This window comes from Dermacentor albipictus, chromosome 1 (assembly GCF_038994185.2).
Source record: "Dermacentor albipictus isolate Rhodes 1998 colony chromosome 1, USDA_Dalb.pri_finalv2, whole genome shotgun sequence".
NCBI classification, from domain to species: domain Eukaryota; kingdom Metazoa; phylum Arthropoda; class Arachnida; order Ixodida; family Ixodidae; genus Dermacentor; species Dermacentor albipictus.
The window spans coordinates 297,855,941-297,882,054 of record NC_091821.1 but is presented as its reverse complement, the minus strand read 5'-3'; the positions used below and the strand labels follow the sequence as shown (position 1 = coordinate 297,882,054).

General features: G+C 45.9%; 1 protein-coding gene across 3 annotated transcripts in view; it reads left to right on the top strand.

Moving 5' to 3' along the window:
- The window catches only part of Mo25 (calcium binding protein Mo25), a 185,572-nt gene that overhangs the window by 15,843 nt on the left and 143,615 nt on the right, over positions 1-26,114 (top strand). The window contains exons 2-3 of one of the 3 annotated variants that reach the window (XM_070531465.1): positions 9,135-9,285; positions 25,064-25,231. In XM_070531465.1, coding sequence (XP_070387566.1) covers positions 9,184-9,285; positions 25,064-25,231 — 270 coding nt within the window. In that variant the 5' untranslated portion in view covers positions 9,135-9,183. Of the gene's footprint in view, positions 1-9,119; positions 9,286-25,063; positions 25,232-26,114 lie in introns of all 3 variants that reach the window. The other 2 variants (XM_070531464.1, XM_070531463.1) reach the window with 2 other exon arrangements.

Genomic DNA, 26,114 nt, shown 5'->3' with positions numbered 1-26,114 from the left:
AAGGCAACGAAACACTACTACTATAGATACGTTGCAGCTCGCCCTCCTCCTCATAGAATTTGTCGAGGAATCAAATGCATGAATAACTGCATTGCCATTACCAAAAATGCTGGAAACGAATTATTGAACGCTGCGCACTCTCACGACAAGGAAAATATGTATTTTTTTCATAAAAGAATATACTCGTATGTCTCAAAAGTTGTACCCAAAATAACTGATATTCATGCTTCCATATTTTTTTGTCTATTTAATAAGTAAAGAAAATATCACGCGAAATTTAGAACTACTATATATCAGTTCGAAACCAGCAAAGTAGTGCATGCTGCTGATATGAAAAATCTAAAGACCACGAAAGGAACAAGTTGAGGACAAATATTTTGATGAAACTTTGTCATTCAAGAAATTTCTTTACATTTTTGTACACATGCAACGGCCAGGAAGAATCTCAATGACACTCTACTTTATTACAGTGTATTGCACAGGAGCAGCTGTCACCAGTCGTGTATTGTGAGTTGCACCGAAATTAAAGTCACAACAGAGTGCACATATAAAAAGCAGGAGTTCTGCAACATATATGGGGGCAAGTCAAATGAAAGTGAGCCAATGCGAATATATGACAAACGGGGTACTTCATTTAAAAGTAGTCTCCATGAGCGTTTAGATGTTTCTCCCACTGACTAACGAGTTGCGTGGTTACAGTCTCACAAAACTCCTTAGGTTGCTGCTTTAAAAAGCCCGTAACTGACTCTCACGTTATCATCCGACAGGAATCTAGTTCCCTTGAGCTGCTGCTTTTTTTTTTTTTTTCTCTCTTAATTGCCCCTAAGTGAGGAAGTTGCAAGGCTACAGGTCTGGGCTTTATGGTAGATGTTGCAGCATTTTCCACTTGAACTTTTCCAGTTTTGTATTAACCACATCAGCGGCGTGGGCCCACTTGTCAAGATGACCCCACTTGTCAATTTTGCACGTCGTTTGTTCTTGATTGCGACATGCGGCCCATCCGGCGTTTCAAAATATCAAACGATTGATAGTCTCTTTAGGTTTAGTAAATTTGACTACCTAAAAAAAAAGTCAGCACCTTTCCCGCAGAAATGATGGCCTTTGCTTTCTTTGGGGGTGGTGAATTGGGATGTTTCCACTGTAAGCTTTGCTGTTGTGTTTCAGGCTCGTAGTAGTGGCACCATGATTCTTACCTGGTCAGAAGTCGTCAACCCTCATTGTGATACTGGATTAGATGAGTCAAGGCAGCGCCTAACTTCTCCATCTTCTGGCGGTGGTCCAAAATCTTGGGCAGCCATTGCACACACAAGAGCCCATAACCGAGATGTTCATGAATTATGGTGTGACCCGAACCGTGACTGATGCTCACACAACCTGCCAATTCATTGATGCTTATCCTGTGTTCTTGTCTAATCAGCTCATGAACCTTTGCAATTGTGTTGGGGGTGATTGCATAGTGGCTTTGGCCCAGTCTTGGATCATCTTTGCAGTCTTGGATCATCTTTGCAAATTTCACATCCTTCTTTAAACTGTTTGCTCCACCGCTTCACAGTGGCCAATAATATGCAATGTTCAACGTACACGGCAGCCATACGGCGGCTAATTTCTTTTTGCGAAACACCTTCAGCTGTCAAAAGCCTCACGACTCCATGCTGTTCAACCCAGTGTATGAGAGCAATAAAAACCTTTATCCTCACTCTTGCATGTGACTTTTGTAAATGAGAGATGTCTGTGTTCTACGCACATGCTTCGTACATAATGAACCGAACCATTATTGCGCGGCGTGGGTTAGCTCAATTTCTTTTGACTCGCCCTCGTACATTAGAAATTCTAGGATACAATGAAATATACAAATGCTAAGATACAGCTTGATAAAGGGTAAGAGTGTCACTGTAAACAAAGTTAACTTCACGTATACACAAAAACTCGCAGCAAGGTATTTAAATATACGTAAAGGTCTTCAATAATTCTACGTGTCTAAGAAAAAGTCGCCGTATATAATGTGTCAAACAAGGCAAATAAACATGTTGCACAACCACAGATTCACAGATCACAGCATCCCCTCTCTCCATTCCCTCTGATGTATCGCATGCGACCGGAGGCGGCGCGCTTCCTCCCTGCCTTTCTCCCTTGTGCACACAAAACTGAGCCACCATCGTCGGCTCACCCATGCCACCTCCCACCCGTGCCCCTTTACTTTCCGCAAAAGAAGTAACAAAATCGAATTTTCACCATGCAGCAATTTGCGGCACCGCAGCAATTTCTTTTTTTGTGAGGCGGGGGCACAAAAATAAACACGCAAAGGAAAGCATGTTGGCCACAATCAAATACCTGGTTGGGGCACCCAATGTGGCTACTGAAGAAATATAGAAAACGTGAGACACTTGGTCCACAGAGAACCATACGCATACTGCTCGTATCTTAAACTGATGAGACATTTTCCAGAGAGGTTGCGCTCAAGTGAACGCTTTGCAACCTGTCGACTCGCCGCAGTGATGGCGGCGAATGACCATTCTTTTCTTTTTCTCGTCTGCTTGCCAGAAAGTGTCCGAAACTATGCCAGGCGAAAATCCACTCGGCCTGAGAAAAATGAACGCGCATCGAAGTGCCCTGCGCAGTGGTCGGGACAACACGAGAAGAGCACATGTGCTCTGGCTGGCTCTGGCGGTCTGTGGGTAGTGAGAACAAAGTAATTGAAAAGGCTCAATGTGTCCTCGCAAATAAAAGTCAAAGAGGAAAATTAATAAAAATGCAGTTACCTTTCCTGGCTTTAGTGTCTTGACACGGATGCTTTGGCGCAGGTGAAAAATGAAGATGATCGTAATCTTTTCTGTGACATGACGACAAAAATCAACCACCGCATGTCTCATCGGACCTCGCTGTGTGCTTTATCAACTTGTCTGATAGTGTGTCCATATGGCTTGTCTAGTTGTATGGTCTGATGTACGATAAACAAGTCAATGTACCTTTGGCGTTAAATGTTTATAACAACATTAAACCCACAGAGTTCCGGAATTGAAAATATAAATAAAGCACGACTTTAGAAATGTCAGTGCCCCTTTCGCATCAAAAGTTTGAGAAATTTATACCCATAAAGTTTCGCAGTTGAAACCCATGTGCTCCGTTGATTTCGCGGCCTCCGCAAGATACTGCGACGAACCCACTCACCATCAAAAAACACCCTTGAAGTTTTGGTCAGGTGGGGCTCCTTGCATTATGTGAATCCCAGTGCATGGGCGCTGCTGTGAAATCCAGCCCGATTTTGTAATGTTCATGCTGAAATGTCTTTTCGAGCATGAACAAGACATTCTAGACAAAATCCAGCATGATTTCCAGCGCTGGGGGTTGTATTGGTCGGCGGTGAACGACAGCACAGAAAAATTTCAGGGGTGGGGGGCTGCTAAAGCCCCATAAGCCCCCCCCCCCCCCCCCCCCTTCCACTGGCTACACCCCTTGTACCATGTGAGGCAAGGACAATACTCAGCCCTCTCGGAGGCTATAAGATATGGTGTACAACAATGCCTCAAGCAAACATCTCTGCCTGTGTGTTCTGTGTATTACGCATGCAAGGAGCAGGAATGCATGCGAGGTATCGTTTGTGAACTCAGCAGGACGTTCGACTAAACATTGAAAAAATAAAACATTGGTTGTCAACATCACTGCTTATTATCGTCAATCAGAGCAAACAGCACAGAAAGCTACGCTTGCATCGATTCCCACAATGTGTGGGATCTGCATAACTTTTCCTTCATTCCTACTACCGGAGGTACTCGTCGGTGGGCTTGATGGATTCCGGGCCCAAACGCCACTTAGAGCTGCAACACCCCCAAGTGCGTCTGCATTACTTTACCGAGACTTTACCGACAGCCAATTAAGTTCGCGGAGCAGATGGCTTACTACAAGTGGTGGTGTCCTGCAAGGGTGGGTGGCTTACCAGGTCCTTTTAAGAGTAGGCAGTGTCGTCCTGACAGTTTTCTGTTAGAAAAGCTGCAGCTTAGAGGAGTCATGGCCTCTAAACTCGTTTGACCCCGCTTGCAATTGTGTGGCCGAGGCTGTTACTGTACATCCGAGGCACAAACTTGCTGGTTCACGCAAGCAGACTGAACAGCGAAGAAGTGTAGCCCATTTTAAATCAATTTAGAACGATTGGAACCGTATTTGTCATATTGCGGTAGCTCACATTGTATTTCAAGTGCCTATTCTGTCACAAATTGCTTGTGATCAGAAATTTTCTATAATAAATTGTTATGCTCAAACAAGGCCGTCCTTTGTAAGTGGTGCTGCACAGCATGGTGCCCAAAGCTTCGACAGACACGCCGGGGAAGATGCGCTTGAACAGTTTCCTGGCCATGACCAACACGCTGGCCCCTGTTCCAGCTACAAGGAAATGTGTTGCCCACAGACTTTGAGTCTGCATGTACAGCGGCACACACGACAGAACAAGGCCTGTGTGCCACATGTAGAAAATTGTTAGGTCCTCAGCCACAACATGGAGCCTGTCCGCGGGGGTACTTGAGCCTGCTGCTGCATGTTTCCACCGCGCACTCTTGCGACTGCTACCCTGTCTGCGGGCTTGAACCTGGACTTGATCCACGCTCCTGCTGCTGCTGTCCGCTCTTCATCCTCCCCTCTTGGCATACCATGCAAGGTGCCCAGTATTCTCACACATGAAACACTGTGAGGGGAAGTGTTCACCACCACAGCGACTGCAGCTACTGCCCTTTGTCACCATCTTTTTGACCGTTGCTTCCACCGACGGTGAGCCTGTCGCTCGTGCAATCTCGCTGGCGTCCTTGGCCCCAGTGTCCATCGCCAGCGCTGCCCTCACAGTGTTGTCCAGCGAGGGCTTGGGAAGCTCCAGGAGTCGTGTCTGCATGGCGGGGCTATTATACTGCAGATGAAACAGTCCCCGAGCAGCGAGTCCAGCTGCTCCCTGAAGGTGCAGGCACTGGCTAACCCTCGTAGTGCAGCGACGAAGTGCCAGGGGGTCTCTGCTTCCCGGCGGCTCCGGTTGTTGAAGTGGAACCGTTCCATTAATGTAGACAGTGCCGGGTTGAAATGCGAGCATAGTATGGTGAGCAGCTCACTCAGCGTCTTACCATGTGGTGTGGCCAGCTTGAGGAGGTCGAGCAGAAGACTGAAGACGTGAGTCCCTTAGCTGGCCAGGAAAACGTCCCACTGTTTGGCCTCAGGTGTGTCGCTTGCCCGAAAGAACATGTGGGCTTCCTTCTCATAGACTGGCTGTACGAACCCATATTCCTCAAACATGCTCGAGCCTTCTGTACAGCGACATGGTGGCAGGAACGGGGGGTGGGGGTCGCTGCTCACAGCGGCCTGGGTCGATACGTGGGCACTCATCTCCAGTGTCATGATCCGCCCAGGTTAGTGAACGAGGGGGGCTCAAGGCACCCTCCTTCAGAGTGACGCTTTGCAGTGTGGTGGTGGTGAACAATGACTGACCGCAAGCGGTTGTGCTCGTCAGTGTTTATTTGGTGCAGTGACCAAATGTAGCCCACAGAGCCTGGCAGGCGAAGAAGATTATGTCCATGGGGGCGTCACATGTTTGTCACAAACACCGTATGAATCAGTTGTTTCCTGGACAGTTAGGAAGATATCATCATGCGGTACAGAATAAAATAGTTCCTCAGTGTCCACAGATATTGCACAGTTTGCCCCCGGTACTCCCATCCTCAAAGTTTGCACAAGGCTGTCCAAATAATTGAGCACAAAGGGGTCCTTGGTTTGAGCATTTTGAGTTGACGCTGAAGAAAAACACTGACATTGCACTACCGACTATCTCTTTCTGTTATCATGGCTTGGATTTTTGTGGCAAACTATACCTTGAGGCCTTCGCCTTTGTATGTCTTGACCTGCTTGCACAGTGCATCCAGTTTCATGTCTTTCAGAAGAGTAGTTGCCCTAGCCTTGTCCTTCGCAGGTGTGATGTCCACTTCTTTGAATTTTTTTCTTATAGCTGCAGTGGCCTTCTCCTTGAACATATGCTTCGGGTGAACAACGAAACCTCCTTTCTTGTCGCTAAGCATTATTTCGAGGTCAGATTTCCTGAAAATAGTGTCGATGCGTCGTAGAACTGAAAGGCCATCTAAGGTGCCTAGCGGAGTGCATCGTAATATGTTAACGCTTTCGGAAAGACATTGATCCCTTTTGTCGCTGGGCGATTTGTTAGCAATCTTATGGACTGCCACCAGCAAATCCTGCTTGGGCATTGGCACCATCATGCAGATATATGTTGTCAGACCAACTAGCCCAACATCTTACTGTTCTAAAGCACATTTCTTTGTATGGCTAGCTTGCACTGTGCCAACATCTCGTGTACTGTGCCCTCTTGTTTACTCGTTTCGCACATGCTGGTTGCAAAGTACCAGAGTAACCGCATGTGCTGCATGGTCCATTGCAAATACCGAGTTGTCCAATACAAGGTAGGCCTCATTTTTTTCCTCCGTGATGCACAGCGAAAGAAGTAATAGGTGGTGAAGATTGGCACACCAATGCAGCAGTGCACATTGTGGGGGGGGCTTGACTGTGTCTATTCTTGGCGATCCAGTTCTATTTTTGGCAGTTATGAATAAGGTTTCTGTAACATGTTAAATGCTGAACACCTTCTTACCGTGCACCAGTCACCTATATTGAAGTGATAGATTATGTATCTCACTAAAAGTTTTAAATTTTTTTTATGACACCCTTGGAAGACCTTGAAGCAAAAGATTTTGACCAATACGGGACAGGTTTTTTTATTATTATTATTATTATTATTATTATTATTATTATTATTATTGTTATTATTATTATTATTAAATTTAGGACACACTGCTGTCGTGCACAGCACAATGCAAGCTATAGTGCTAAAAGCAAATGATATGGTGGGCATTTAATAGTACATCTTTGCCTTTTATTAAACAGTTTACTGTGTTCAGTTTCGATTTGGCCCATAATGTCACATAATGCAAATGGCTTCATGTATAACTCAAACGCATCTTTCATGAGCTTTCTCCTCCTTGCCATGCACCTTTGGACCTTGGTTTACTTCGTGTGCCACATATCAGTAGGTTCTGCATTTTCGGAGTTCTGCAAAAAATATAAGTTTGTCAGAGCTTACATTTATGGCACAATGAAATTTTGACACAGTTAGTCTTTTTGTGTTATTTACTGTTCAGCTTCTGTTATCCCCCCAAAACAGCCTTGATTGATAAAAAAAGAAGGTAGTCAAAATTTACAATAGCGGAAAGGTTAATCATTGTTAGAACCTTATTGCAATATATAAATACAAATTACTAACAATGAAGTTTGTCGTAGCAGCGGGTTCCATCTGGTTTACGAAACATTGAAAACGCCTTTTCAACGTGAATACAGGAAAAGCCTGTAGTTCCCCCAATGCATTATGTGAAATGATGTGCCAGTGCACCCTCCAGGAAACTAGGGGCTGAATGCTTTCTTCAGCTGCATTTGCCTGATATTTGCATTTAGGCGACTCGAAACAACACCCAAAGTACATTAACAAAATCACAGGAGGCAAGGAAAGCGACCCATGTAGGCTCTGTTCACGAACAGGGTCACTCACACGCATAATGTGGCAATACACCTCTCTCCCGTCTTCTCATCCTTCGGTCACCAGCGAGACTGACTAGACCACCTGGGTCAGGGCCGGGGACGTCGACCCACAGCCTGTACTGTTAGACTGGGCAGAGAAGGCCAAGCAGGCCCTGGGCACTACTTGAGCCCGATCCTTCAGCCACCTCCCCCTTCTCTCTCCCCCTTTCAATAAAGTTTATCACCACCACCACCTGAGAACTCCCTTCATGCCATAGTCATGAAAGGGCAGAAAACTGCTGCTCATATGTGTAAAATGCTGCTGTCAGTTCCACGTTTGCATTTGGGTTCAGTATCTGAGAACATGCATCAGGCAGCGTTGACTATCATGAAATTTCAAGCAGAATATTGAAGTGGGGAAGAGTTTGTCAATGATTGCCTTGCATCACCCTTGTTAAAAACAGCAGAGTTGCTTTCGGTCTTCACTTTCTAAGTTCCAAATTGTTTGAACATTTTAGTCCCCTCAGTGCCTGAAAATTGGTTGCCTATTTTATACATACACACTAAGTAAAGTTTGCACCCCTTGAAGTTTTTCTTGTGTTCAAACAATAATTGTTGTCTACCTTGCATGTCCCTCCCTTCTTTAACACCGTGTGCCCGGTACTTTTAAGGTCATGAATGACATGAATCCCCATATTCAGAGATGCGCCTTAACTTGAAGCTGCTTGACTTGGTCAAGATATTGTGTGGCGTGAATGTACGTAGTCAAGATGCTCATTCCCTTCCTTTGGGCATGTTCACGTCATGCGTTCACCAAGTCAAGCATGGGCTTCAAGTTAGGGTGCATTTCTGAATATGGTGGTAAATTACATTGTGATCTTGACAGAAAAGTAGCGAGTGCAGAATTTGAAATGAAATGCATGCAGTATTGATGATTATTGTTTGGAAACAAGGTAAGCCCCAAAGATTTGACTGTAGCAGTCTTGTGGCACTGTTCATGCTAGTTGTTCTTTTATTCTGTATTGCGGATTCCTTTAGCCTTGCTTCTTTCCTGCATCTAAATGAGGCATACATTTGGCCCATTGCTGACGCAGTAATTATACATTCAACTCGGTTTTCCTTGCTCCTTCTGCTAGGTGCAGTGCTGAATATTGTAGCATTCTGCTTTTTATATGGAAGGCACAGTTTTTAATGACAGTTTTGCTATGAGTGCAAGATATTTGTGTGCTAACCATTTTTTTTTTAATTATCAGTTCTGTGTTGAAATTATTGTTTTTCTAGCAGTGTAAGGGAGCCATGCTGTTGCATTAAAGTCAGTGTGCTAGAGATAATAGTTTGTGTTTGTTGTGTCTTGTTTGTTTTAGCATGTGACTGTTTTCTGCTCATGAAGTACTTATTCATGCAAGTCAGCATATAGTTTTGTTATGCAGTTTATGATTGCCCTTTCTGTGGCAATATTTGTAATTACCACACTAAGTTCAGGCTTTTTCTTGGGCTATGTTGTAAAAAAAAAAATGGAGGCAGCTGCCTAATCTAGGTCATTGCCACCACTCATTCATCATGTGGCACAGAATCAAGCAATACAGGCCCTGGTGCAGGTGGGCAGAGCAGGCACGTGCGGTGCCCGCTGCTGCCATGCCGCTGTTTGGCAAGTCCCAGAAGAGCCCCTACGAGCTGGTCAAGGTCCTGCGGGAGGCCGTGCTGGCATTGGAGCGGGGGGACAAGAAGGCCGAGAAGGTATGTCGCCACTGTTGTGCTGCTGCTGCCCCTCCCCCCCCCCTCCCCCTGCCCCTCTAATGATAACATGCTTTTCCTCTGCTTCTATGCAAGCTGCCCACAACTTTGGGAAAGGCGCTGCGTGTGAGTATGCCTGCAGTGGTCACCATAAGATCCATGGCTGCCGTCTTTGTCTAAATCTACTTTTAGGCTAGTCTGAGGACTATACAGGTTTAAAATAAGGGCCCTGCAATGCTTTTTGAACATGGTAAGTAAATAATATCAGACACAAGGTAATGCTGCCATGAACACTCCAAGCAAATATTACTTGCTCATAGCAGGGAGTGTATTACATTGCTTTGAATTATCTGCAGCTTTGTAATGCCCCCACCTTCTAAAATGCACATGACACAATGGTGCCCTCTTATGCTGAGTGGCTGGATTTTTAAAAACCTTGCGATCAGCCATGTCTTTTTGAAAGGCTAGATAATGTTATGACACCCAACCGGTGCCACCAGTGTTACGAACTTGCACCGCTGCACCACGAATACGGCTTTGTGGTCCCGTAGCGCTCGTCACCCGTTTCGTGACAGAGCGTTGGTAGCGAAGACTCCGAGCCTGGCGTCGATGAGAATAACAAAAGGGACTTTATACATTATATACAGGTTATCATACAGGACATGAACGGGTCGGCACTGGGGCCGAGTGCTCACAACAAACGCGACTGTGCTCGCACGACGACGTCCGGCGAAAACGCGTTACACATCTCACCCCAGTCGGGAGCGACACTCTCTCCCGGTGGGGTCGGCAGATCCTGTTTTCGAGCGGCGTGTCGCTGCTTTTATAATCCCCGAGGCCCATTGTCACTCAAACGGCCCAATACAAAGTCAGCACACGACGGTCGTCCGAGGGGTCCAACCAGCGACCGCGCTGGCCACCCGGTTCAAAGTTCGCGCGCGCGGTGACCTCCAGGCAAGGGAGGTGCGGCGCCGGGCCGTCTGGCACACGCGGACACGTCTAAACACGCTGCTCGCCGAGGCTTCTCCCGCACGACGGCGCAGCATCTTGTCTTGTGAAGGGAGAATTATGGCGCTCGCAGGATAGATTCCGCATCTTGCAGATTCGGAATCCGGGCTTGTGGTAATGGCACAACAGCATCCCCGCCCTCAGATAAGGCGCCGGGAAGACGAGCTGCCTCCACGTGGCTCGGATGCCAGGCGCGCACGTTCGTCAGGCTCGTCCAAGTTCACGTCCAGTGTCGGGACGCCAGGTAACATCACGTGCCCAGGTCCGACTCGCCAGGACAGGAGCTCTGCTCACCACGTCGTCGCCAAGGCACCTTGACCAGCTCCGCTCGGGTCGTTCCTAAGACCTTGCTTCTCGCCACTGGTCCCGCTTGGTCGTTCTGCAGCTTGCAAAACCGACCGGCAAAAGGCAACACCCAACACGAACAAGTGCCCTCTGTCTCCCGTCAAACACCAGACAAGGCCATAATTCAAATCAACCTAACTAAATAGCTATCCCCCTTTTGCTCCCGCTGCAACAGGAGGCAGGTGTACGATCCAGTACACAAGGCTCAAACAACCAGTTTTCAAATTATCAACGCAACAAAATAGAAACAATTATTAATCATCAATAATAATTACAAATAGAATGGTCCCCTTGAAATCACTTGGACCGAAAACATACTTCTGAGGAAGCAAATGAGGCCATTCATTTTTCCCGGCGATATTTTCGCGGAATCCGAAGCTGCTTATATTTGCGACCCTGCTTATCCGTGTAGCGGCGGTACAATAAGCCAGATTCCTTGCCAAATGAAACCTCCTTTTTTTTCACTCCCCGTTTGACGCTCTTCCTCAGATCGGCTAGTGAACAATCTTCCTGTTGTTCGCGAATCCGAGTTTCCCTTTCAACTGCAGCCTGCTCCTGCCAGCTGGCGGAAACCGGAGCGAGTGTGGAGCCCGCGTCGCCTAATTGCGGCGTCGAGTCTATATCGCGGCTAGCACTGCACGCGTCACTCCCACTCACTTCCAGGACCCGCTCGTCTAGGCCAGCCTCCGAGCTCTGCCTCTCCCGTGACTGCTCGCCACTCAAGTTACCCTGATCAGTCCGTGTGCCGCACCGCCTTTCGCTCACCGACGCTAAGTCAAGTTCCCTCGACAGCGGGCGCGCTTTGGATCGCGTGGGGGCCATGTACGCCACGTCGGCAAAGAATGATTTGCCCTGATCCCTCAGCAGCTGCTCCGAGCTATTTGAGAAGAGGTAGGAAAATTGCTCCGGGAGGGCGGCTGACACAGCGGCTTCGGTGTTAAGTTTCCCAAACTCTCCTTCAATGATAACCGTTGCGATCGGTAAACAGACACTCTTCTTCTCGGCCACTTGCCGTATCCTAACGCACTCTCCCGTAAAATCACTCGAGGAGACGAAAGACGGGTGAACAACGTCCATAGTTGCTGCAGAGTCCCGCAGTGCTCGGCACTTCTTGCCGTTTACCTTAATTTCCTGCACATAGGGCTCCAATAGACGTATGTTTTTGCGAGTTTCCTGTATCGTTGCAAAAGCAATTCTCTCTGGGCAGCTTGCAGCGATGTGCCCTTGCTTTTTGCAATTGTAGCAGGTTAACGGTTTCCGTTTTTTAAAAGAACGCGTCATTTCGTTTCGCTGTTTCGGACCATCGTCATCATTCTGAGATGCATTCTGTCCAACCCTTACAGTTTCTTTGGGAAGGGACTCGTCGTCCCGAAACTCGCCACGCGTGATTTCCTTCCGTTCGTCGGGCTTCCCGTAAAACCCATCTCTTCTATCTGCTTTTTCTATGCGCACTGCCTTGCTGTGCAAGCTGCGGCGGGTATAATACTCTTCCGCTAACTCTGCTGCCTTGTTTAGCTTAACCTCCTTTAGCCTATCTTGCAGCCAGAGCCGGACATCCTCATCAATGCAACGGTAGAACTGCTCCAACGCGATGCATTCGACAATTTTGTCGCGGTGGTCGAAAACCTCTTCGCCCTTCAGCCATTCCACCAGGTCGGCTTTTAGACGAAACGCGAAGTCAACATTCGACTCCTTACCCTTTTTTGCATACCGGAACCTCTGCCGGAAAGCTTCGGGCGACAATTTGTACTTCCGCAGTAGCGCTTCCTTCACATCACTGTAGCTCTCAAACGCCTCTTTCGATAAGCAAGTTATTACGTCTGATGCCTCCCCAGGAAGCAACGCTAACAGATTCTGTGCCCAGAGGGATCGCTCAATGCTATTCCGTTCGCACACGTGCTCAAATTTCACGAGGTATTTGGCCATATCCTCTCCGACGACAAAGGGTGGAAGTTGATCGCGTATTCTGGGAACATTAGAAGTGAGACTAGGCGCCGGCGAGTTATTTCGGTTCTCCAACTCTTTCATTTTAAGCTCGTGCTCACGAATCTCTCTCCTTTCCTCCTTTTCCTCCTCGCGACGTTGCTGTTCTCTCCTTTCCTGCTCGCAACGTTCCTTCTCCCTTTCCTCCCTTTCCCGACGTTCATTGATATCCGCCCAGGCCTCTGCGGCTTCCTCAGCCGTTACGTCCCCAGTCCTCATGACCTCAAGGATCGCATTCTTTCTTTTGGTTGAGCCCAACTCAATGCCCAACTCCTCACAAATTTCGAGAAGTTCCTTCACCTTGTACTTCTCCATCGTTCACACTGTCCTCCTGCTGTTTGCCCTTTTTGAATATACCTGCCGAACGCTACTATAATGCTACTAGTAAGACATATGCAAGTATTTCACACACTGCCCTGTTTACCCCCTCAGCATCCCCTGGTTTCCAAAACACTCTTACTAGGCTTGAAACACTCAAGGTTATCACAATGCAACACCAAATCCTTCCCTAAGCTACTATAACCTGTGTCAGAGAAAGTCTGGTGTTTGAGGTAAACTTCAGGCACTCACCGCGCCGAGGTAGCTGATGCCGGTCAATCCCGTAGCTGCCATCCAGTGTTATGACACCTAACCGGTGCCACCAGTGTTACGAACTTCCAACCGGTGCCACCAGTGTTACGGACATCCAACCGGTGCCAGCAGTGTTACGAACTTGCACCGCTGCACCACGAATACGGCTTTGTGGTCCCGTAGCGCTCGTCACCCGTTTCGTGACAGAGCGTTGGTAGCGAAGACTCCGAGCCTGGCGTCGATGAGAATAACAAAAGGGACTTTATACATTATATACAGGTTATCATACAGGACATGAACGGGTCGGCACTGGGGCCGAGTGCTCACAACAAACGCGACTGTGCTCGCACGACGACGTCCGGCGAAAACGCGTTGCACATCTCACCCCAGTCGGGAGCGACACTCTCTCCCGGTGGGGTCGGCAGATCCTGTTTTCGAGCGGCGTGTCGCTGCTTTTATAATCCCCGAGGCCCATTGTCACTCAAACGGCCCAATACAAAGTCAGCACACGACGGTCGTCCGAGGGGTCCAACCAGCGACCGCGCTGGCCACCCGGTTCAAAGTTCGCGCGCGCGGTGACCTCCAGGCAAGGGAGGTGCGGCGCCGGGCCGTCTGGCACACGCGGACACGTCTAAACACGCTGCTCGCCGAGGCTTCTCCCGCACGACGGCGCAGCATCTTGTCTTGTGAAGGGAGAATTATGGCGCTCGCAGGATAGATTCCGCATCTTGCAGATTCGGAATCCGGGCTTGTGGTAATGGCACAACAATAAGTGTCTCCAATGCTAACACTGTTCATATTACCAAGCATACTTAAGCGTTTCGAAATTCTACTGCATCCAAATCTTGAGATTAGAATTCTGTATCATCCTTCTGATATTCAGTGGCCATCATTTGCTTGAGTTATGCTGGCTCCTCCACACTGCAAAATCATGTCCTCGCTAAAGTTTAGCTGACCTCTATAGCAGTGGGTGACTTTGTGCTTAACAAAATCAGAAATCATTGCAAGGTTCGTAACAGTGCAACACAAAACACGGACAAAAGGAAGGTAAAAACTATGACATGGCACTGTGTCGTCATTTTTACCTTCCTTTTGTCGCTGTTTTGTGTTGCGTTGTTACGGACCTTACAATGAATCCTAACCAACTGGCCCAACTTGCCATCTTGATGCAAGCACAACGGTCATTATTCTTGAACTTCAGTCATTACAAGACGCAAAGCACCAGCGCTGAATCTCTAATGTTCACAATGCCTTTTAAAGTTGCGTGGAAGAGCTTCACAAAGCATGTTGCTCAAAATGAAAAGGAAACTGTGGCACCAATTGGCAGTTGGCTGGAAGAGGGGTACAGTGATATAAATTCACTGCATTAGTTAGCCCAAGATGCGCAGCTTCGATAGGCCTGTGTCGAGTGTGTCGGACTACTAACATCCCAGCAGAGAAAGGGCTTTGTGGTGGTGGTGGTGACTGAAGTGTTGTTCCGCAAAATGGTGCATTGACGTACAAGTTGAAGCCCTTGCCATCCATAAAGCTCTCTAGCAGTCATCTCAAAGCAGAGCTCGTCATCACAAAACTAAGACCAAGCCCATGCAGCCACTGGCATGACACAGTACATAAGTCAACCACAGAAAAAGGCCTACGCAGTTTCTTTGAGCACATACACACACCTAGAGCAATGACATAAACTCAACTGTAACTGGAGGGACAGTGTATGAATTTTGCGAGTCACACACCAAAACCAAAAGCAGTGATGTTCACATGAACGTCGAAAGTGAAAATTAAACTGCTCGCTATGGTGACCTGCAGTGGGTGGAGCATTAAGAATGCCATAGCCTCTGCCGTTGAAGGAGCACCGTAAAGGGAATGAAGGCAATCATTGATTCCTGACAACTCTACTTCTGTATAACACGTTAAAATAATGTTTTGCTATAAAATATTGAAAAGGGGCTGTGGAACACTTTTCTAAATAATCGAAGAAGAGTCTCGCTACCAAAGGACGTCGCCTCACGAATCTCCTGCTGTAAAAAATTTTCGTCCTTCCAGAATCGTTGCAGTTCCTTCATGACTTGCATGTTAACCTTGACAGTAACCTTCAGACTGATGCCATATTCCCGGATTTCGCAAAAGCATTTTACACAATTCCTTATAAACATTTGCTACTAAAATCATTTCAGTTAAATTTACACCCCAACATAGTAAAGTGAATTGAAGCATTCTTGACTACCTGCTGTGTTTGTTTTCGTTAATAACTATTACTCCAGCAGACTCCTTGTAACATCAGGCATCCTTCAGGAATCTGACACAGGGCTGTTTCTTTTTAAATTTATATTACCAATCTACCAACGCATGTGTCATTAACATTCGTGTGTTTGCAAATGATTGTGTAATCTACTGCCAAGTTACCAACACATTCGACCACACATTCATCCCGAATTACCTTAATAATGTACAAGAATAGTTTAATCGCTGGCTAATGAACCTAAAAACTAACAAATTTAAGCATGTGTCTTTCACTGTTCCAGTAGAATCAGTCCAGTCATTCGAATACCACGGTGTCACTGTATCTTGTGATCTGTCCTGGTGCTAGCACACTACTATCATCATCTCGGCTGCTAATGAATCACCGGGATTTCCTAGAAGACATCTACGTCATACTCCACAAGTAAAAGTGTTCGCCAATCAATCATTTTTAGTATGCAAATTTGAGTATGCATCTCCCATGAGAAACATACATATACTTGTATCATAAATGCACTCAAGTTGGTACAAAATCGTGCTACTAGGTTTGTACACTCTTCATATTCGTGCGATATCAGCATTTCATCATTGAAAGCAGAATCTGCAGGGTGTCTACCAACCAGGAAAACCAGGGATTCTCGGGGATTTTGAATAGTCTGGAAATACTCAGGGAAAACTCGGGGAATTTTTGCTTCAATCAGGGAAAATTGGCTGTCATTTTATTGAAAGGGAACGAAAGTCGCCCTACTGCTGGCTCGAGTGAGAGAGGAATCGTAACTAATTCTGTTTGATGCCGTGTTGTCGGCTGGAGGAGTAGCCAGTATACAGTCAACGACCAATTTGCCGGATGCCAGATTTTTGGAAAATGCACAATAATGCGAACGGCTTCGCAGCACCACTGCGTGCCCCATAAAGTCAGTGTATAAGAATGTCTGTAATTTCAGACGCAACAAGCCTTTGCCGTCCGATTTACTGGACTTTTTGCCGCGACTGCAGGTTCGAAACGGCATTAATCAAAGCCAACACGGCCTTTTTGATTATCTTGCCGCCTCGAACCGGCGCTCTTGCACGCAGATCCGCTGGCAGCTGTAGCCGCCACCGCGGCAACGCGAGGTCTAGCTGCTTCGATGTTCGCTGTTCAGGTTCTTGCCGTTCGGTGCCATGTCTCTCATTGAAAGAATTCGCCGCTCTCAGTAATGGCACCTACTCTGCCTCTAATCCTCGCGATTGACTTCGAAGCTTAGAAAGCATGGCGCGTTGCATAAAGCAGGTTCCCAAAAGTTGCCTTCGCCTCAATGCATAGATGTTACGCATTGAAATAATAATAATAATATTTGGGGTTTTACGTGCCAAAACCACTTTCTGATTATGAGGCACGCCGTAGTGGAGGACTCCGGAAATTTTGACCACCTGGGGTTCTTTAACGTGCACCTAAATCTAAGCACACGGGTGTTTTCGCATTTCGCCCCTATCGAAATGCGGCCGCCGTGGCCGGGATTCGATCCCGCGACCTCGTGCTCAGCAGCCGAACACCATAGCCACTGAGCAACCACGGCGGGTACGCATTGAAACTTGCGTAAAGTATTGCGGTGAAGCTTCACAAGCATGAGAAGGGGCAATTGTCACGGGACACAGTACACGTTCCATAATTATACACGTGTGCACCCGCCGTCTCCTGTCACAGTGCGAGCACTGATATGCCTAATAAGTGTACTAGCATGCCTTCAGAGCTTTTTCGGACGTGCCTGTGACGATCTAAGCCCTTAAGGGCAGTAAAAGACATGCATTCATTTTTTCTGACTGCCTGATTTGATATTGTGGACGTTTTCATGGCCCCTAGGAAGTCCGAAAAATCGGATGTTGACTGTACACGTGATCAAGAGGATGCTTCAAGTGGTCCACGGAGCAAACGCGCGTCGGACCGAAGACAAGCATTGAAATGACCGTTGCATTGAGGAATGATCGGGAAAGGAACCGTGCTGCCTCTTCTTTCAAGGAGCTTGTTAGCAAACAGGACGCTCGTCTGGTTGACCTCCCTGCCTTTCCTGTCTTTGCTGTCTCTCTCTCTCTCTCTCTCTCTCTTGAGCTAAAAAAGCAGTGTTGACTGCTGCCAAGATGAAGGTGTCCCTCAGCCAAACCAAAATATACTCTTTAAAGCAATGAAAGGCAACACTGAGACCTTGTGCGCGTGCTGAGAGTATGCGAGGACAGTTCAGGTTGACTTTCCAGTTGCTGAGAAAAGGTCACTTGTGACAAAGTTCGAACCTAATACCAATGACCTTGCTATCACTTCATATAAATAGCTCAGTTTCAAAAATATTTGTTTCTGTATGCATCTCCTTTTTATTCATATTTGAAAATGTTCGACTCGATTTGCAATGGGCTTTATAATATTTTTTCGCAGATATTCGCTGTGCATTTCACTGTCCCCTCACTTCAGCGTTATATTTTGAATAAAATAAACACTACTCCTTACCATTCAAACTGGATTAAGTTTTTTCTAATTTTTAAAAAAATGCTTACGACGTGGTGTCAGCATGTATTGACATAAAATAAAGTTCTGTCACTCGGGGAATACCTGGAAAACTCTGGGAATTCACGGACACAGCGCTGTGTCTGCGTCTTGCCTCTGTCTCTCGTCCCTTTTCGTGCACTAAAAACCTCAGTTATCTAAAAGGAAGAGACGTGTGAAACTGGTCAATCCTGGATATGCAGCAAAATCACAGTAATTTGATCTCAGTTTATTTAAAAATTTGGTTAATTCATATAATTTAGGCAGTTCGTAAGTTGCAATGCAAATTATACCGGATAACTTGAAAAACCCACCCACATCCATCTGGATAATTCTTAAGTTTGCAGTTGTGGCCTTTGAGATTGGCATGCTGCGACTTGCTTCCAGCTTTACATATCTTAGACAGAGTAAACTTTATTCATTTTCCTTTAAGGTTATCAAGTCATTTGAAGGTGATAATAGACGTTGATGAAGCGAGAGGCAAGGTGGAGGTAATAAATCTTGGAGATATATCACAGTGAAATATTTACGCAATCAAATGCAGAGTTTGCAGAAGAATGCTGATTAAGAAACACATAAGTAAACAGCGCCTTACTCTTCTACTTTTCCTTAGTTAGAGCCTAGGACAAATGTCTCTACACATGGCCAACCGAGGCTCACTGTTCGATCACGAAGTGGTTACAGCCCAGATTAGCGTTGGATCATATGGAGTCTTGCTGATCTATCAGTTTTGTGATTACAGCCTTGACTGAAAGAAATGACTTCCAGAAAGTCTTCGAATCCACTTCAGTAAACAATAAAAAGGGGAGGTGACAACTGCTGACCCGACTCAACATTACCCTGACCAATACAACAAAGTTGTTACACTTTAGGAAAGTGTTTGGCACTCCTTCCCATTTTGGCTCCCTCTCTCTCCTATTCCCATGCTCTTAGTGATTCCTCGATGCATCGGTGCCTCTAATTTCTTTGGTCCCATTTCGGCGTAATTTTTTTGCAGGCCCTCTCATAGAATACCAGAAGTGACATGCATACCGGCAGTTAATCACTTAAGCACCTCCAGGTAAAAGGCTGAGTTGACAGTTTCTCCCTGCAGTACAAATTCAAAATGGATGATTCCTTGGGTGTCAAAGAAGACAATGAGCACCATTTTGATGCGAGACTTGCTCATTCGCACTTTCTTGTGGCGGGGGGATGATTTTTTGTGCCAATTGCTGCTCTGCCTTTTCGATTCTGGGTCGTACTCGAACATCCATAATTCGTGTCCGGTTACAACAGAGTTAAGAAAGTCCGGCTCATATTAAATCAAATCCAACATCTCGACAGTGCAAAATTCGAAGTTCTTTCTAATCTTCCGTCAACACTTTCGGCACAAGCTTCGTGCAGACCTTGCGCATTTGCAGATCGTCGGTCACTAATGGTCACTCGGAGTAAACTGGCGACTGGCTGCGTTGACAGGGCAGAACCCTCGCCACATTTCCTGACCGGTTTTACCACACTGCCATAGATAGTTGCAGCATAATAAAATCGTGCGCATTACTTTCATAATGGATCCTGTATATGTCGAATTATTGACAATATTGAATACAGTCGAATAGATTTATAACGATCTCAGATATTACGAATTATTGGTTATAATGGCCACATTTCACTGCACTTGCGATTTTCCGACCCTGCCTGTAGAAACTGCGTCAAGATATAATGAACATTTTCAAAAGCGCAGTGCTGTTACAACTAACCCTTCAAACACCGGTCACGGTGAAAGGAGGACGCACCCTAAGTTGCAATGCACGGAAGCACGATTGAACTGGGCGCACGGCAGCGCGCCCCCCGCTCCATACTAATCACAATTAAGCTAAGACCAGTGAAATGAGTGCTACGTGCACATTTTAGAAATCGCTACGAATATCATTTCAACCACGCTAGGGTAACCCTACTTTCTAGGCACGTCTTCAGCGTGCTTCAGTGCAAGGCAGTACGGTGGACTCTGGAATAGCCTATGCAGTCTGCGAGGTCCACACGCTGACACTCTCGTTGCGCAGTTTTCTGTCTGGTATTGTGCGGTGCGGAAAATTTGGATCAACTGCCACTCGTGTGTTGCTATCTTAGCGTTACTGTCGATATTCATGCGAGCGTGAACACAACGCGACACGCCGCTGCCATGCAAAGTTTCAAATAGGCGGCAGTTACTATGCCATTATCGCGAGATCACGGTTCGCAAAAGCATTCTACCTTTTGAGCTTCATACTTTTTTGGCCAAAGTGGCTTGGAGAACGTAACTTCGCAGCTTTCGGCCTGCGTGTGTGGCTGGTGCTGTTGCAGTCATATTGGCAAGACCTCTGCAAAATACCAGCATGCCGCAGTAGCTTACGCTTCCAGCCAACTGAAATGCTTCAGTATCGTATGCAGAATCCACTTGTCTTCGAGAGCAAGCGATCGTCTCGCGGTGGTTTCGGAAGCCGCTGAGTAGGTCACGAGGGGTGGCGTGTTGTTAAGGCATGCATGCCACTTACAGCATAAACAGCATGGCGTGGGGCATGCGCCAGTGTTTGAGACTTTCGCAGAATAGCGGAATGCCGGCAGTAGTTTCCGAAGTTTACGTTTCCGGCCAACTAGAATGCTTCTCTCTTGTGCAGAATGCAGTCGTGTCCTCCTTGTAATAAAATATATCACAAGCTCTGGAATAAAAAGCGGCGGCTGCATTGCAGTTTCGAATTGACAGGTGATCGGAACTGGGTGCTGTTTTGAAAGAGCTATACAACACCGCATTCCATTCTGTGGATGAACGTTTCTAAGGGAAGCCTGCAGCTAGGTGTGGGAATGCACTGGGAACAAAAATGAGACCGGAAATCTGGTTTGCAGTGCAAAGTGCTGCCGAATTGTAACTGCTGAAGCCATCTTCAGTCCAGTTAATCTTTAAGCGTTTTGAGGGAGAGTCCATACAACTAACTACTGATATAACGACCACTTTTGACGTAACTATCGAGTTTCGTATAAGCAGGTTCAGCTGTATTGAACACTACAAGTGCATCTCTCCTGATGGGGACGCAATCACTTCTTGTGGCATTGGAAATATTTTATGCCAATGAATTCGAGATTGCGCTGTTTTTGGCAGCTATTGTCAACAGTGGTAAAACAACTGCACCCATTGTGTGAAGAGTCCTTTGTGCCAGATGAAGCAAAAGAATGCAAGCCTTGGTCCATTGCAGCTGCTTTGTTAGTAAAACTGAAAGCAAAACCCAAAACATCATTATCATTATTGTGCAAGTCAACGGAGCAGCTGCATTTATGGCTATACCAGGGTGTTTCATGTAGCTTGAGCCAAACTTTTAAAATATGCAAATGCCACATAGCTGGACCGAACCAAAGTATTTTTGTTTGCCGTCACTCGGAGATACTCAGATTTTTTTTGTTTTCTGCCTAATTATGTGATTAGTCTTATTTAATTAATCAGCTTCTCAATTGGATGAAAAGTCAATGAGAAAATTTAGAGCAGTATGAAAAACTCCCGATACTGCTTTCTGTTGCTCAATCTGTGCTACATAGGTGTTTCCAAGCATGAAAGAAGCCTGTGAATACGCGCAACATTGCCACGCGACTGGCTGCTCAAGGCACTTTGCATGTGTTCATGAACTTCTTTCACAAGGGCTTTCCACGAACATGATTTTATGGTTCCACGAGAAACAAATTTGACCCCAACCCACTTGTGAAGCCACTTGGACAGATTTTTTACATTACTGTTTGTATTTAACAAAACCAACACAAGCCTCATGCGCATTTGTGGAAAGACCATCGCGTGTGCCTTCCAGGCCCACAATCCATGCTAAACATGCTTAATTCGTTCTTGCTCGCAGGGTTACATGTGGGTGGTAATGTCGTGGGTGCTCTGCAAGCTGAAATGCACTTTAGTGGTGGCGTACACCAACACAGTCGCCGGTAGCTAAGGGTTGAGAATGAAGGAACCGGACTGTGGGGCAGCTGAGTGTCAAGTCTTGTTCATAATGTCTTACCTTTGGGGGCCAATTACGCCACAATCTGGCAGCATGTCATGCTGCTAGTAAACTCGTGTGATGCAGCTGTTGAAAGCTCCTGCGAGCTGTCGGTCATCTGGCTGCACTGCCAAGTTTCCACTGCTGCCATGTGTATATTCTGTGAACACAATAGTCTGCTCCTTGGTTGAAGGTCTTTATGCTGGTGGAAACACCATGGAAGGAAGGATGCACACCAGCAGGCCTCGGACCACGTTGTGTAACAATCCATCATCCATCGTGTTTTCTCTTTTTGTGTTTCCTTCATCAACAGCCCAGCTGTCACTTGGATCAGTCTCTCATAAGCATGACAAAGGATTATAATAAAGAAATGAATAGATCATTACAAAATTCAATCTCTCGTCCCCTGTTCATGGTGTCACTGGGCTTATCAGCGGTTCGTGAGTGTGCCGGTAGAGTGCCTGCAAGCGCTCTGAGCTTGTGAAGCACTGGCCGCCAGCTTAAAGAAATTAATTTAATTTTTCTGTTATTTTGAGGCATCCAGTTGTGTCCAGCAGCAAGCCAGAGGCTTGCTGCTGGACTGTTACAGGCTGTGACAGCACCCAAGGCTTGTAACAGTCTGCCAGCATGCTTGCAAAACATATTAAGGCCTAGGCAGCATGGAGTGAACTTGCACTTGGAAATTCGCGTGGCAGGTAAAGTCACACTGACATGACACGAATGTTCAGTGCCTTGCATTACACGGAGTGAAAAAGAGGCTGGCAGCATTAGACTTTGCTGCGAGTGTGACCTGCAAGTGTGATCTTAGGAGTTATCCAATCACAAAGCAGCTGTTCGTAGTATATTATATGGATGTGATAATAAGCCAGATAACATAAATATTTACCATGTATGTGTGCTTGTTTAAGGTTGTCTCTCTACATATCGCGTTCCCAACAGTATTGCTTGAAGCTGCTAGCTGAAAAAACAAGTGATGCCACCTCTACAGCTAACACACCTAGTTTGAAAGAATGGGATGAAAAATGCTGTTAACTTTTGTCCACTATAGCAGTGAAGGGAAGAGGGGCGAGGGGTAATTACAGGGGAAGGAAATTAAATTCACACTTTTCTCATGAGAAGCAAGGACTGTACTATTGCACTGAAGTCCACCGCAAGGTAACGTCTTCCTCACAGATTGTTTGACACGTGTAAATCATGTTCAATTATGTTTGCAACACCTTTTTTTGGATTTCAGCTTAAGATGTCTTTCTGCTGTCATTCCAAGCAAATTTGCATGCAAGGTTCATGCACCTCCTTGAAATCCTTGAAAACCTTTGAATTTGGAAAAAGAAATCCAAGGGCCCTTAAGATTGCTTGAAAATAAATTTGCTCCTTGAATTCCTTAAGTTGCGTTGGTGGGCGACAGCCCAACATTCAAAGTAACAAGCTCCACATAGGGGCTATGCCATGGACACTGTCTATCAGGAAACAATCCTAGATATAGTAGGCTTATGTTAATTCAACTTTGGTTACATTAATTTTTCAATCCTAAGCGAAGGTCTTCGACGACGCCCATACATTTCTATGGGACCAAGCTTTTATTTCAATCTTGAAATTAGCCTTTGCCGGTTGCTGGTCTTCACACACGTGGCTCCAACGGAGACCGCAGTGGTGACTCAACAGCGACAGTTAACCGTCTTGATGGTGCTTAGAGAAGCGTGAGTGCTCCAAACACATGTAATCTGCCGAAAACGGCCGTTTTCAGCCTGCCCCAGGAAGACATGAAAGTGAAAATGGTAGCCTACAGTGGAATATTACAGTATTTACCCGATTCTAATGCACACCTTTTTTTTTCCCCAAGAAAATCCCTCTAAAATTGCTTGGATAGTGCCATCCGATACGAAACCAAAACCGAAATTGCCTTCATAGCATTCGCAACAGCCTAACGCCAGAGCCAGCCTAACCAGTCTCATTGTCATTGCCATCAGTAGTGTGTCTGGTTTTTTTCTGCCTTTTATCTAATTTCGTCGGTCCCATTAGGGTTGAATTAATGGAGCTAAACTGTATTTTCTTTCGAGAGTATCAGTGTCCACAGCCACCAACTAGCTTGTTTAAATGACCGTTGCCATTGTGAAGCTAGACAAAGCCAGATTGAGTGACCAAGCTGTGCCAATATTTTGTTGTTTTGCTAGTTATTTCACATTGCAGCCAACATGGCTCCATTTTCGAGCCCTAGGCTCTAAACATGACTAGCAGAAAGTAAGTTTAAGCCATATGGCATTAACACAAGCATACTTGGCTGAAGTCGCACACTACTAACCATCATACCAGAAGGCAATTGACATCACTACAATGGGAAAATCGACTTATAAAGGCGACCTGAAATGCTTGAAGTGTGTGTCCAACTCAGCTGCTGCTTAGCTGCAAGAAATTACAGCTAAGGAAAAGGAGATATCGCAATTTTTCATTGTATGTGTATGAATAAGGTTTGTTTTTCCCTCCTTGAATTTGGGCTTCTGGCATACTTGAAATACTGGAATTGTCCTTGAATTTTCAGTTAAATGTTCCATACGAACTCTGTACACAGTACCCTGCTCTGACAAATGCAGTAACACAGGTACCATAAATGAGGTACGGCAACACAGGTACCGTAAATGATTGCTTCAGGGCATGACTGAATAAATTGTGATGGCCAATTTGCTGAGTAGTGTTAAAGTTGTCTGTACATTAGATGACTTTGTCTGTTTTTAATGTGTGCATCTATGCAGTATGCCAGTTACTTCACTCGAAGCTCTAGTTGCTGTAGTGTGGCACCCAGTACGTTTTTTTCTTCAGCCCAGCCTTAAGGCATGATCAGTGCTACTTGACAGCATTGACAGCTGTGCTAGAGAAAGCAGTCATGTCACTGATGAAAATTTACCAAAATATCTCTAGGTGCTCTGCGGTTGTGTAACGCAGGCTTTCCTACCAGCTTCTCTGCAGTCACCAAAATCTCACTGCAACACACCCAAATTCTGCAGGTTGTATCAGCTGCGAAGGCATCTTATAACGAATTTCATTTGCCCATTGAACTTCCTTATGGAGAGGTTTTACCATGCAGTTTGCACACTGGTGAGGTCTCGCAATTTGAGACTAGCTGTAAAAGTGGGTGCATTGCATGCAGGCCCAGGAAGATGTCTCCAAGCACCTGGTGATGATGAAGAACATGCTGTATGGCACGTGTGACACAGAGCCCCAGACAGACATTGTGGTGGCCCAGCTGGCACAGGAGCTGTACAACACCAACCTGCTGCTATTGCTGGTGCAGAACCTTTCCAAGATTGACTTCGAGGTACAGAAAATGTTGTACTCTCAGCTGCAGGGAGCCTTAAGAGCAAGGGTTTAATTGTGGAACTTTTCCGTAGCAGTACAAATGTTATTAAACTGGACTTCTCAGGGCTGGAAAGAATGTCTAAATAATTCAAGTTAAGTTATTCTAGTAAATTATATTAGTTAAAAATGTCATTTGTTTGCTGCCACATTGGATAATCTGATTACATTTGTTGAAGACATTTCTAACCTCGCAAGTTGCAGAACTTGCTTGCATTAATTTTCAGACAGAATGTATGTTGTATATCTTGATGGCAGGACTGATGGTAAGTGCATGGCAAACAAAAGAAATATCTGTGCTTCACAACTTCGAAACTTTCCTCGTAGTTTCTGGATGGCGGGTGCACAACATGACATCCACTTGCATGAGACTGCCATGATTTCTGGCAGGGCAATATTTGACAATGATGTAGGCAGAGTTCGTAAAGTCACGTTTTTGTGATGATGATGAATCTTACCATGGTACCGCTGAGTCATGAAACTATTTATTGTGTGAACTTGGGCCCAATAACTTGCGCTTGGGCAGAACGATAGTGGCGAGCATATGCATTTATCATCAAAAATCTTGTATGTGGTTCAAGCATTTCGGTGTTTACCATGGTACTGCTGAGTCATGAAACTATTTATTGTGCGAACTTGGTCCCAATAACTTGCGCTTGGGCAGAACGATAGTGACGAGCATATGCATTTATCGTCAAAAATCTTGTATGTGGTTCAAGCATTTTGGCTTTTTGTACTCGGCTTGTCAAAAATTCCAGCGTAATCGCTGGTGCTCGCATGCCTTCCAGAAGGTACAACATTATTCGTGTTGTGCATGCAATCTAATTACACAAGGTTTGGCTGTA